Here is a 14,238-nt window from a genome sequence, read left to right as displayed (position 1 = left end):
CTGAGTGTGGATGAGAGATGGAGATCTTGTACAGACCTGAGGAGTTGAGTTTGGGAATATTTTGGAACAAGTGAAGAATATGTTGTTGCAGTTTTGTTATTAGATTCGTTAAAATACAGACAACCAATGTATAGACTGACAGAGGGGAGCAACAAAAAATAATGTTTTACAAGAAAAATTGGTGTAGCCGCTGCTTACAGAATAGATTATAGAAGTGAAAGTATGGTTAAAGGAAGATCAGTAAGAGTTGCAATAGTCAAAGCGAGAGGTTATGAGCGCATAAATTGATGCTTTAGCAGTGTGTTGTGTGAGAAATGTGCATATTATGGAAATGTTTTTAGATGTATGTAACAGGTTTTATATATGCAGCTTGACTATGGGGAACAAAGAACAGTTCTGAGTCATGGATAATACGTAGGCAATAAGCTTCAAGTATAGGGATTATTATGTAGGTTAACAGTGTCAAGTACAGCAGAGAGGTCTAGCAAAATTCGTTTAGTAGTGTTGAAATTATTTACCAACTGTGTCAGTGCATTCTCTGTGAAGCGTTGGTAAAGAAGCCTGACTGAAGAGGGTTTACTAGGATAGTCACTTTTGTCACACGAGTCATAATTTGAAGTGCTCAATGATATAATATTATGTAGCCTTCAGTGAGGGTACAACATACTTGCATATGAGAATCAACTCATACAGCATTCAAATTGAAACATTTGTATCTTAAGAAATAATATACCTGTACTATAAAATAAAAACTGTAAAGGACACCTCTAAGTTTGTAACCTGGAGTTTTGCGCTTTTTTATTGCCACAGAACTCTTCTGTGACTTCTAATATTGTTCTATTTTATATAGTGATATGGATGCCATGAATATATTTTTACTCTTTGGACACATTTATGTATTATGATGAGTAGAAGTTGCCATACTGTGTTCCTGGCCAAAGCAATCTGATATCTCAGTCACAAAACCTTTTATTTTTTTACGCGGTCTGTATGTCATTGTTTTAGTATCCCCAAGTATCAGTGTTCCATTGTTCTTTGGACTCAATAACATTTATTGTATATCACGCAGTTAAGTGCCAACAGTAATATTGCTGGTCTTAATGGTGGCAATGCGACCACTTGGCTCCAGGATAATGTACAACTTAATACAAAAGCTAAAATAATAGGTATAGGGGTCTGTCTTATAAACACTATTAACTGTAGCGCTGCCAAAGTTAATAGTATTTATGAAAACCACCTCTACAATTTTTATCTTAGGTTTTGTACTAACAGTTGTACCTTATCCTGGAGTCGGTTGGTCACATCGCCCCCATAAGACCAGTAATGTCACTGTCGAAAACTTAAGTGACAAGAATCAGACTTCTGTCATTGAATCCTGTTGCAAATCCTTGCTATAATTTTTTCTGTAAGTCTACATTTACTACATGCCGTTATAACATCCATCGGCATTGTAGTTTCTACATCCCTGTTGTCGTATTTCTGTTAATCGGTAAGATGACTATCACCGCTCAGGTGATAGCTAGGTGGGCTGCCTGTTTTTAATTCACTGGTTTACAATATGGTGTGTCCCTTTTAAATCCTACACATAATGCAATGGTAAAACCTCTAATAAGATTTCCATACTTCAATTAATTAACACATTTGATAAAATAGTTGCTTTTAAAGCACAACATTTTCTGAAACCTAAGTCTAACAGACTCAAATATATTCTAGGACCTGGAAAAATATGAGAATGAAGAGAATGTGAACAAAGCAGCCTGGAAAAAAACTGTATTGAATAATCAGCAAAAGTAAGAAACGTTATTTTAGACTTTTTTTTTTTTTAATGTTTTCTTAACTACTTTTTTTGGTATAGATATAAAACAATCATTCTATGTTTTCTCAGGGGTTTCATTGTTTATTGAAATGGGCCTTATGGTTTTGCAGGATGAGCCTTTAAGGACTGCAAATTTAGAACATTTTTAGCAGTCATTAACTTTACAGTGATTTGTTCTTGCAGTTCTTGTTTGTCTGATTTTTTTAGGTTGGTTTTTAGATAGGTAAATTGGTGGAATTTAGTAAAACATTATAGGATTTTGATGCCATCTTATCTTTTTTGTGTTTTGGCAGGCTTTTTCAGCGCCTTGAATCAAAATTAAAGGATATATCCAAAATTGCTGGCGATATAACTCAAAGTGTGTCTTTGTCTCAGGGAATGGAAAGAAAGAATATTATACAACACATTCGCAGTATGTACAAGGTAGATTTAAGTGCAAGCCGACATTGGCAAGAACTTGTTCAGCAACTGACTCATGACAGGTTAGTACTTAATAGTGTCTACTTATATTGTATAGTGTTTTTACATAATTTTGTTTTCTTACTAATAAGGCACCTAAGCACCCAGTCACCCCTCTTCACACACATTGTTGTTGAAATGTTTTTCTTTGATTCTCTCTGTTCATTACTGGCTAACAGATGCTAAGTTTCCTGTCGGCACTTCATTCAGTGCAAGGGGAAAAAGTGCAGTTTTAGCCATTGGCCTGAGAACAGCAAAATGGTCTCACTGTTTTTTTGTTGTAACTCTGAGGCACCCTTCGCTGCTGCCTCAATTGAAATTGCAGTGGACACAGCATTGTCAAATGTCAACTCTGGTCCAGATAATAATCTCTTTTGAATACTTTCACTCTGCATGCCAAACACCAGCCTGGCCATTCTTGCTCCTGAGAGACTCACTCCAAACTGATCAGATAACCGACTTAACTTTGCTACATATGCAAAATACTTTCGCCTTCATATTGGCTTATTTTATGAAAACAAAATCTTTATGCAATTACTAGCAGTTTGGGGGTTTTAAACTGTGCATTAGAACATCAAGAATCTCCTGAAACTTTTTGCTGGCAAGTTATACTGGTGTTAATAAACTGCACAACAAACTGTATGTCTTTATTCCCCTTACACTTAGTGGCAAAAAGAAAGTCAGTCTTGCTACCATTATTTGCATCGCAATCAAGTTCCATGCTTTCTACATATATGGTTCAATCTTCTGTAATGCCATTGAAGGCTGACACTGTGCTAATATATCCTAACTTTTTTTTTATGAACCTTTAACTTTTGGGGGGCCTGGTGCATACACTGTACAGTTGAGTAATGGTTGATTTAACTCTTGTGTTCTGGCTGCACTCTGGGTCTGTATGAAACACTATAGAGCTTTTACACTGGTTCCCAATTTACTTGATTCACTGCTAGTCTCCTAGCAATTTCTTTTGCAGTGATGAATACATTTTTATCCTCATCACTAGTTGTGGTGTATATAGCTTTAAATAAACACACTGACCACTAGGATATATTCAGAACAGACACAACTGAAGTTTCTTCTGATGAGCTAATACGCATGTTGTAAAAGATGACAATTTGACACATGATATAATCTGACAACTCTTAGAACACACTCCTAACGTCTACCTCCACGGAACTATAAAGTAGTACACATACTACAAACACCACGCATATCAAAGTCACAAGGTTTGTACACCTCAACATGTGGTAATTGAAAAAAAGAAAAGATTGAAAGCTATGTAATGTGTATACACACACTTAATACATATAGTCAGTGCTTTTTTTGTGAGAAAAAGGTGCTGGAAGTCACATCACATAGTCAATCACTGTACACACACCCACGCATGTCAGTTGTGTAACGAAACATAACTGTAACAGTCCGCAGTAAGCTCTCAGCGCACGACCACACGACCAATCACGAGCCGAGCAGTGCCATCACAACCAGCACGGACGAAGTATAGATGCATCGGACTCGACACACAAGCAGCCTGCATGCACCATTTTAATGATTTTGCCGCCGACCTGCTACGTTTGAAAGGGCGATTCAAATCCACGTGGACCACACATCAAATGTTCAAAATTTACTTTTAAAACTTGGAAAATCCAATGAAAAAAGGTGCCGGAACTCCGTTCTGTGAGTTCTATGACAAAAAAAAGCACTGCATATAGTGGACAAAAGAATGACATCACCATATGACAGAATGCAGGATGAGCAGTTCCATAAATTGGAGCACTTTCTGGTCTGTCATCCATGTCCATTAAGGACAAAATGATATTTACAACTTAATATAGTTAACAGTCGTGCTGCTACATTTTGTACCAACTGGAAACGGTACAATTCTTTTTCTGGGAGACCCAGGTATAGCATATTGCAGTAGTCCAAATGTGAGGACACAAATGCATGTAGGGAGCTCTTCTGGGGGACTTAAATGCTAGATTTGGGCACTGATCCTCAGATGAACCAATGACTATTTGATTATCACTTATAGCCGATGTTTAAGTATCAAGCTAATATCAAGGAGAAAAACAAGATCCTGCACATGATCAGAGTTTTGCAACTCAGAACTGCAGTCTTGTCATTTGAAAGTGAACTCCTATCATAAGAGCCCCTGTTTTATCATGATTGAACCTTAGCCAATTGGCACTCATCTACTCCTGAAACTCAGCTGTTGAGTATCATCTGCATTGCAGTTGTAGTCCAGGCCATTATGTCTGATTTAGTTTCATCCAGTGATAGCATGTATACTGCAAATAGTATGGGAGATAGGATAGAGCCCCGTGGAACACTGCATTACAGGGGCACTGGTGCAGATGAGTGTATTCCTGAACACATTCTCTGGTCCTCATTTAAATTTCAGAGTAAAGCAAGAAAAAAAAAAGCAAATTTGCTCCTGGACAAACAATGCTGCAAATACTGGCTGCTTTCACATGTAGTACACAGATACTGGACATCTTTATTTTTACACTGCTCTCTCCTAACTCAAAATCTGTCTGCACAGTGTAACACCGTTTTGCTTTGCCTCTAACCCTAAATTAGGTCCTCTCTGTTACCTGCCAGTGAGAAAACTATTAAGAACACACTAAGCTCTGTGCCATCCAGTCCACAGAAATTCTTCAGTGCTTTATTAGAATCCGATAGTTCACGGTATTAAATGCTGCCGCGGTCAATGAAGATTTATATCATACATTCAACTCTGCCTTTTGCCACTAGAACATCATTAAGAATACGTACAATGGCTGTTTCAGCACTATGTTGTATCCTGATTTCTGACTGTAATGGATCATAAATGCGTAACCTTTCGTAGAAATGGAATGTTTGATACTGGTCTGTAGTCAGTCACTCGGTCTTGTTTGGTGTGACTGGATCACTATTAAATAACTTTTGGTAAAAATTTATTTAAAGCAAATAGCGCAGGGCACTTATTTATGTAATTGCATTTGCACTTGTTTTTTTATATTGTTTATATTGTGGGATAGGTAATCGTTATTTCTGAGACCAGGGAAGAAATTTTTCTTTTGTCTAGCCTTGCTATAGGATATGCCTAATTCTGATGCATATATATGATACAATGAGCCTGTGTTTACCAAGCCTTTGGTGTATTGTGGTTTGGGAAACTGGCTTGTTGTGGGTCCTTTTCTTGTTCTGTGTGAATATGAATTCCGAACAGTCTGATGAAAGGCCACATGTTAATTAGATGTTTTGATGTGTGAGGTTTAACTTGGAGACAGGAAGGTTTCATTCAAAACGTGCTGCTACATTTCCTGCATCTCAAAGATGCAGGATATCACAGCAAGGTTTTTAAGAATTTCAAAGCTAAGTATAAATATTAGTAGCTTTGCAATGTATGTAAATTTATGTTTGTGTAAATAGAGTATATCCTGATGCTAAAAATAGCATGTGTCTGTGTCACGGGCACTAGGAGTCTTTACCCAGGGATCACCAGATGATGGACTTACCAGAGCAGTATAGATGGTAATATGGTACTCTGGTAGCGGGGTGATCACGGAACAGGAGACAGCAGATGGTAGAGAATGCTCGTGGAAAGTCTATGACTAGCAGCACTGGTAATATATAGGTAGTAGTACACGAAGAATGAATGGACAAAGGAAACGTGAGGGTAGTCAGTGGTCTGCAGTAGCAAGTTGTACCACTGCTATAGTGAGGAGGAATGTCCAGAAGCAACGAGGAGGTGATGAGAGTCAGCGGTCTGCGTTTAGCAAGTTGTACCACTGCTATGTGAAAGGATACTGGAAACAGGTGACTCAGGAAACAGGGAACAGTGGTCTGCCTCTAGCAAGTTGTACCACTGAATATATATGTGAGGAGGAGCACGGGGAAAGAAATGCATTACAGAGTATACACGGCACACTGAACTTGATCCCACGATGATATGCACAATATAGTAGTGACTGAACAGCACTGCACAATAATACAAAGTCACAGGAACTATCCGGGCAAAAGCTAACACAGTCAAATGATGGCAATAGTCTCAGCGGATAGTAAACTCCAGAGGAGAACAACTCAGTCCAGCAAGATATGCAATACACCAACACAGTCAATGAGAAGTATGCATACCGTGGTTCAGGAGCAGGCTGTCAGACAGGAGTGCAGAGATACCTGAACGGCTGGAGGCCGGCAGGATGCAAAGTCCCAGGAGGGTAGAAGTGGTAATCAAGTAGGTGCAGCGCACAGGTAGGTAGACCAGCAGAGATAGAAACAAATACTCAGGAAGCAGTAGTATATAGAACTGTAGAACTGGACACCTGGAGAACACTGAAGAGTAGAGATGGTCTAGACGAGATGAAAGCAGCGAGGCGTTGATCCGATGCAGACTGGCGAGTTGACACAGGCAGGAACACTGTAGAAGCACGGAGAGCGGATCAGCTGGCTGCAGACACGAGTAGAACTGAAGGGTAGCGGCAAGCAGGACACTGCAGGTACACGGAGGTAGCGGATAGGAATCAGCAGGTGCAGTCACGATGAAACACGGGAGAGTTGAGATGAGCTGGAACTGTTGAGCACGGAGGCAGCGGATAGGAATCAGCTGGTGCAGTCTCGATGAAACACAGGAGAGTTGAAGTGAGCTGATAACTGTAGTGCACGGAGGCAGCGGATAGGAATCAGCTAATACAGTCACGATGAAACACAGGAGAGTTGAAGTGAGTTGATAACTGTAGTGCACGGAGGCAGCGGATAGGAATCAGCTAATACAGTCACGATGAAACACAGGAGAGTTGAAGTGAGTTGATAACTGTAGTGCACGGAGGCAGCGGGTAGGAATCAGCTAATACAGTCACGATGAAACACAGGAGAGTTGAAGTGGTCTGGAAACCACAGGAGAGTTGAAGTGGTCTGGAAACCACAGGAATCAGCTGAGCTGAATACACGAGGAAACACAGGAACACCTTCAGAGGCTCATGGGAATGAGACTCCAAGATCAGGCAACGAGGTATGGAACTCTGGTGCTTTAAATAGGGAGTGTTGCCTGATCAGCCAATTAACTAAAAGGAACCTGAACAGAAGGTTTGAAAGGGCTGCACATGCGCAGACCCTCAGGATGGTGGACGGCCACGGTTCCTAAACACACGGGAAGAAGCACTCACAGTCTGGTGAGTGACAGTCTGAAAGATATAAATGCTCTGATTTGTGCACTGAAATGTATCATTCTTCTGACTTCATCTGACCTGATCACCCTGGTACCTTCAACTAGGGTGAGAGAAAATAAACCATCTTGCTTCAAAGACATCTTCAATATCGCTGTATTCCTGTGATCTACAGATTAGACCCAAAATCTAATCCGTTCTCCGGCTGTGTCTGAGGTTTGGATCCAAGCTTTTCCAGTACCAACGTTCTGCCTGCTGTCCATGTGATAGGCCAGAGGGGATCCATTCACAGCAATCCGGATCCATAGTTAGAGGTCCGGAGTTACCGGCCCAGGTACATTAGCAACGAGGTACACTAGCAGCGTCAGTGACCCAGAAGAAACCTGGTTCTGGATGCCGGTATAGGAGTCCAGTGGTGGCAGCAGCTTAAGCCCCTCCTACTGTGGTAAGAGGGCGCTTTTTGGATAACAAAAGGGAACAGTGGCAAAGTAAGCCCAGCCGGTTACCAGCAACAACAAACAGGGTGGCATAGGCGGTCCATCCTGTCACATTTGGTTTTATTTATTTTTTAATATAGGAGAGGTCTAACAAGTACTTCCTTTAGTAGTTCAGGACAAATGCATGTCTGCAAATACTGGACTAATTACATAAATACAGACGAATGAATGTGTTGGTGCGAACTCAATATTAGTTCAGTATCCAAATAAAGTTCTCACCAAATTCCACAAAAAAGGGAGCATATAGATCACAAATCCTTATACATTCCCCACTGTCTTCCTGTGGGGCTTTTCTGTATGCGTCGCTCCAGCAAATAACTCAAAATTCACCTCGTAGAGATGAAGATTTGCAGAAAAATAGCCGGCAATAGGGGAATTTGAACATAGAGGCAATGTTCAGTGGCACTTTGCGCCAAATTGTTTCTGCCCCAAAAAGTTGCCTTTATGGCTGTTCCATATAGCATAAATGAGATTCTTGTGGATATATATACAGTGTGGCTGGTACACTTGTGCATTTTTTGTTTAATTGACTGCCTCTGAGGATTGTAAACTTTAGCATGCAGGGTCCTCTTGCGTTATTTATTTTAATATTTTTATTTATAGCAGCAAGTTATGGGAACACAGGTCACAGTAACCATTAAATATATGAAATAAAAGTTGTATACAAAATACAATAGCAACGTTTACTAGTTTATAAGAAGATTTATTTATTGATCTAATGGGTTGACAGAGTAATGTAATTAGTTTGTCCTTGGGTAATTGGATATCAAGTAATCAGGTCTAGAATGTTGTGCCAAAACAGAGATTATTGGGCAATCCAACCTGATATGTGAAAAGGTTCCTCTTTACCTAACATTCAGCACACATAGATCAGTTGTACAGGGATAGATGCTTTGTAGTTTAGAGGGAACTATATACCATCTAGTGTATTGTTTGTAAGTATTCTCTCATACAGCTGTATTTATAGAAGATTTTGCAACATAGGATTATGCTAAGGCCCCTGTGCGTCCCAAATTAAAATGTGGAAGTTTCCAGATTGGCATGAGTGGGGATGGATATGTTGCTAGCTAAACTTGGTTATTCAGTTTGTCCCAAAGCTCTATTGTACAGTGGGCACACAGGAGAGTGTAAACTGTGGCTGGTCTGTAGCTCCTGGGGAGGCAGGTTAGAAATTGTACTCCCTGATCCCTTGACAACGCTTCCTCAATATCAACACATTTTTTTTTTGCCCCGTTGTGCCAAGAGAGAATATGGTTCAATTGGGTGGAGTGGTAATATTTGTCAAATATTGGGAGGCGAAGATCTCCTTTTTGTATAGATTTAGCTAGTAAACTTTTCTGTGTCTGGGTTTTGTGCTATTCCAGAAAAATGTATGACATAGTGATTTGAAGGAGCGAAGGAAAGGAATCAGATATTTTTTTGGTGTTAAGGCTTGAAACTGATACATTAAAAACATGCCTCAGAGTGAACCATAAAGTTGGGAAAATAAAAAAATGTATATATTGTGTAATGTTTTAACCAAGGATATTCAAAACAATAATTATGCCCCTCACCTTTTCAGTATTAAAGTCATGTAGAAATAGGTGTTGACTAGAATGTTGTTCCACATATCATATAAAGAAGGACAACACTCATTTCATCACCTATTTCTTTATGACTCTATCACATTGAAATAAGGTGAGCAGCATAATTATTGTTTTGAATATATTTGGTTAAACTGTTACACACTATGAGCCTGATTCATTAACAAAAGTAAGGCAAAAAAAGGAGTACGTTTTCTCCGGGACAAACCATGTTACCATACCAAGGGGTGCAAATTAGTTTGTTTAGCACATAAGTTAAATATTATTTTTTCTCAAGTCTTTGGTTCACTCTGAGGGATTTCTTTTTACTGGTTCTATATATGTGAAAGGATACTGGAGACCTTTTGGATCACTAAAAGCTACAATCTTAGACTATATTGCTACTCCTTGATGGTTTAGCGCTGATCATATATATCATTTTGAAACCAATACAGCAGTCTGGACAAAACATTAATTTTTCTAGTATTGATCCTCCTGAACCACAAGATGTAAAGGAAATTCTAATTGTTTAGATTGTGTTTAATAAGACATAGTAATAGAGGATAATTAGCTTGGAAAAGATAGTTATATTATTTGGTGAGTGAAATGCCTAAGTATAGTATAGCTGGGGGGCACCATTGAAAGTACAAATTTGATTTCCAACAGTTTTTTAGTTTGTGGAGAGAGTTGAAGGGAAGCGCCCAACCTTGCCTTCTTTTTTAGCACTTCCCTTTTACTATAGTGTGATCCATCGAAATAATAAAAATTAAGTGTAAACTGCGTTAATTATAATAAATTGGATTAGAATAATAATAAATGTATATTCATTTTTAAGGGCTGTTTGGCATGACCCAGAATCATACCCAACCTCTTGTCAGCTAGATCCAACTGAGGGTCCAAACAGAGAGAGAAGACGTTTACAAAGGTGCTACTTAACCATTCCAAACAAGTACATCCTCAGGGACAGGCAAAGGAAAGAAGGCAAGTTATTTCATATGCAATGTTTAGCATATAATAATAAATATATAAATAAAGTTTTACGTTTACAATTTCCCCTTCACTTTTCTTTGGTTGTTGCTAAATTTAATTGAGATCTAACTCAAGTAGTTCAGCTTTTACTTATATCAGTGGTTCCCAAACTGTGTGCCACGGCTGCCTGAGGTGTCACGGCGATCTCACAGGGGTGCCGCGGCAAGGTCCAGAGGTAAGCAAGGCGGGAGACTACTTGGTAATTATTTTGGGTTAAGGGTGCCTTGAAAAAATTATTGAGATCCTAGGAGTGCCTTAAACTGAGAAATTTTTTGGGATCCATATATTAAATGTAATTTTAATCTACAATCATTGTTTTAGATACTCTAGTAGATTATGCCTATTTACCTAACTTGTATTGGACATAAATTCTTACTGCTTCGGGGTGGACCAGTGTGTGATGATGCTCAACCAGATGGACAGCAGTGTTTCCTGTCTTTTTATGGCCATAGAGAAAATCCTTAAAAAGAACAGGAAAAGATAGGTGTGGTGTTTTATTCTTTCACTTAGAGTAATTTGATATGGAAGGGTTTGTGGCGGTTCTTATTGAGGTTTCATTAAAGAAAAAAAGACTTCAAAGCAGACATGTGTTTTGTCCTTGTTGTCTTTTTTGTTGCAGTTAAATAATGTTTTTTTTTAAAAAAACAAAAAACAAACAGTATTTTCACTGTAGTAATGCAACTTCCTGTTTAGCCGGGTGGAGGGATGAAATTACACCACATGTCTGGGTATGGAGATAGGAGCGATCAGCTGTATTGGAAGTTTAGTCATAAACCTCTTAATTATGGGTGCACAAGCGGCTGCTGGGATTGCATAAGAAAACTGTATTGTGGGATTCTGGGAAAAGCCACAATACTCTTCAAAAAGCCTGGTAGTAATCAACACTCTCCAAACCACTTGCATCCAAATCAATAAACTTCATTTGGTGTTTCACAAACTGTTCAAATGAGTTTACTAAAAACTGCTGTGCACAGTTGAAATGCTACGATTTGTATGATGCTGCTGAGATTGAATTCCATTGTCTCCTTTGTCATACAATTGAGATGAAATCTATGATTTTTCCATAGGTTTTTAACCACCCACTGTATAAAGTTACTTTACATCACACCTTTTTGAGGTGTGCACTTTTATTTTTTTCTTTCCCCAGAAAGAATGCTTAAGTCTATTAAGTAAAACCACAACAAAATGAGGATTATGTCACAAATGTTTTTGATTTAGTTTGGCTGACATTTTAGTTGTGTAACACATTTACCTGTTTCTCCGTTCCAGCAAAGTCTCTCGCTGCTGCGATCGGCACTTCCTGGTAGCCGGTCACATGATTCGGCTGTCGGGGCGGGCTATTTGAATCTCCTCTATATAACTCGGCACTGACACTTGCTCTGTGTTCCTGCAACTTGGCTGCTAGCGTCTGACTCCTGTATCCTCTGGGTGCCCTGCTCTCTCTCTGTGAGTTGTGTATTTGCTGGATTCTCTGTGTACCATTCCCGGATTGTTTGACTACTCTTGCTGGATCATCTGTGTACCAAATTTGGCTTGGCTGACTACGCTTTATTGGATCATCTGTGTACCAAACTTGGCTTGTCTGACTATGCTTTGCTGGATCACCTGTGTACCTGACCTGGCCTACCTGACTACGCATTGTCTGACTACCCGAGCACCCGATCCTAACTGGCAGCAGGGAACTTCATTTCTGCTTCTGTCATTTCTGGCAATGGCATTCCTACTATTCCCCTGGAGCGTCCTGTAAGCTTCACAGCAATTGATGGCAGTAAGATATCTGGGGGTTTGATTCAGTTCCAAATGGTTCCTCTTACACTCCAGATTGGTGCCTTGCATAAGGAGAGCATTTTCTTACTGGTGATTCCTAGGGCAATTAATTCTCTAGTCCTAGGCCTCTAATGGCTTCGCCTTCACTCTCCTACTATAGATTGGCAATCTTCTCAAATGCTTTTATGGGGACCACAGTGCCACTCCCGTTGTCTAGACAAGATAATACCTCTCCGTTTTTCATCTGCTGCATCTCTACCACCCCAGTACCAGGACTTCTCGGATATCTTTTGTGAACAAGAGGCTGCCAAACTTCCACCTAGTCACGTCTGTGACTGTGGTATTGAGCTTTTACCAGGAAAACCTATTCCTCGTGGCCGTGTCTATCCGCTCTCCATTCCAGAGACCCAGGTCATGTCGGACTACGTCTTGGAGAACCTAAAGAGAGGTTTTAACTGAAAGTCTACTTCTCCAGCCGGGGCGGCTGGATTATTTTTTGTAAATAAAAAGGACGGTGGTCTCCGCCCCTGTATAGATTTCCGGGATCTTAATGCTATTACTATTAAATACAGATATCCGTTACCTTTAATTTCCGAACTCTTCAATCGTATCAAAGGGGCAGTTGTTTTCTCCAAACTGGATCTTACAGGAGCATACAATTTCATCTGCATCAAAGAATGGGACGAATGGAAGACAGCGTTTAACACGCATGATGGCCACTTCAAATATCTGGTAATGCCTTTTGGGCTATGTAATGCCCCAGCTGTGATCCAAAATTTCAAGAACGAAAACTTTCAAGACCTAATCTACCAGTTTGCTATTATCAACTCAATGATATTCTTATTTTTTCTTGAAACCACCTCTCTCATAGGAATCATGTACGTCAGGTGCTTAAGCGCTTCAGAGAACATTATCTCTTTTTTAAATAAGAGAAATGCCTTTTTGAGCAAGAACAATTGCCTTTTCTGGGATATATTCTCTCGGGAACCGGACTTCAGATGGACCCAGATAAATTGAAAGCCATATTGGATTGGCTTGAGTGCCATCCAGTGTTTTTTCGGGTTCTCTAATTATTATAGACAATTCATCAAGGTGTACTTTTCTACCATTTCGCCCATTTTAACCCTGACTAAGAAGACGGTGAATCCTAAGGTTTGGCCTCCTGAGTCTCTTTAAAGCCGTTAACCGATTGAAAGTTGCTTTTTCTTTAGCCCCTATCCTCGGTCCACCAGATCATCAACTTCCTTTTTTCCTTGAGGTTGATGCCTCTTCCTTTGGCACCGGTGCAGTGTTGTCTCAACGAGGTCCCTCTGGGAAATTACATCCTTGTGGGTTAGTCTCTCGTAAATTTCTTCCTGCTGAAAGGAATTATGGAATTGGTGATCAAGAATTACTAGCTATTAAGTTAGCACTTTCTGAATGGCGACACCTTCTAAAAGAGGCTCTATTACTAGTAACAATTTATACAGGCCACAAAAACATTCCCTATCTCTGTTCTGCCAGATGCCTGAATCCTGATCAGGCCAGATGGTCATTGTTCTTTTCAAGATTTGATATTAATTTTACATTTCGGCCTGGATCTAAGAACAAGAAAGCTGATGCGCTTTCCAGGTATTTCAAATCGGATAAACAAGACTCCCATGCGGAGATCAAGCCTATTCTGGATCCCAATTGTATCTTAGCTTCCACTCCTCTTGAAAGTGTCACTTGTCCACCCGGCGAGACCTTTATCCTACCACAACTTCGTTACAAGTTATTACATTGGACTCACGTCTCGCATTTTTCTGGCCACAGTGTAATAAGGAAGACCAGAGAACTTCTCACCCACTATTATTGGTGGCCATCTTGCTTAAAAGACGTAAAGAATTTTGTCTCTGTATGTTCTGTTTGCGCCCAACATAAGATGTCTTGAGCCAAACCTTTTGGACCACCCATTCCTGAAGTTTCTTGGTCTCAACTGTCCA

At 39.8% G+C, this 14,238-nt stretch overlaps 1 protein-coding gene across 1 annotated transcript in view; it reads left to right on the top strand.

Moving 5' to 3' along the window:
- The window catches only part of LYST (lysosomal trafficking regulator), a 461,445-nt gene that overhangs the window by 289,558 nt on the left and 157,649 nt on the right, over positions 1–14,238 (top strand). The window contains exons 31-33 of the mRNA XM_075200948.1: positions 1,714–1,790; positions 2,110–2,298; positions 10,314–10,459. Coding sequence (XP_075057049.1) covers positions 1,714–1,790; positions 2,110–2,298; positions 10,314–10,459 — 412 coding nt within the window. The remainder of the gene's footprint in view (positions 1–1,713; positions 1,791–2,109; positions 2,299–10,313; positions 10,460–14,238) is intronic.

This window comes from Mixophyes fleayi, chromosome 3 (assembly GCF_038048845.1).
Source record: "Mixophyes fleayi isolate aMixFle1 chromosome 3, aMixFle1.hap1, whole genome shotgun sequence".
Taxonomy (NCBI): domain Eukaryota; kingdom Metazoa; phylum Chordata; class Amphibia; order Anura; family Limnodynastidae; genus Mixophyes; species Mixophyes fleayi.
The sequence above is the reverse complement of the archived record's forward strand: the minus strand, read 5'-3'. Positions and strand labels throughout refer to the sequence as shown.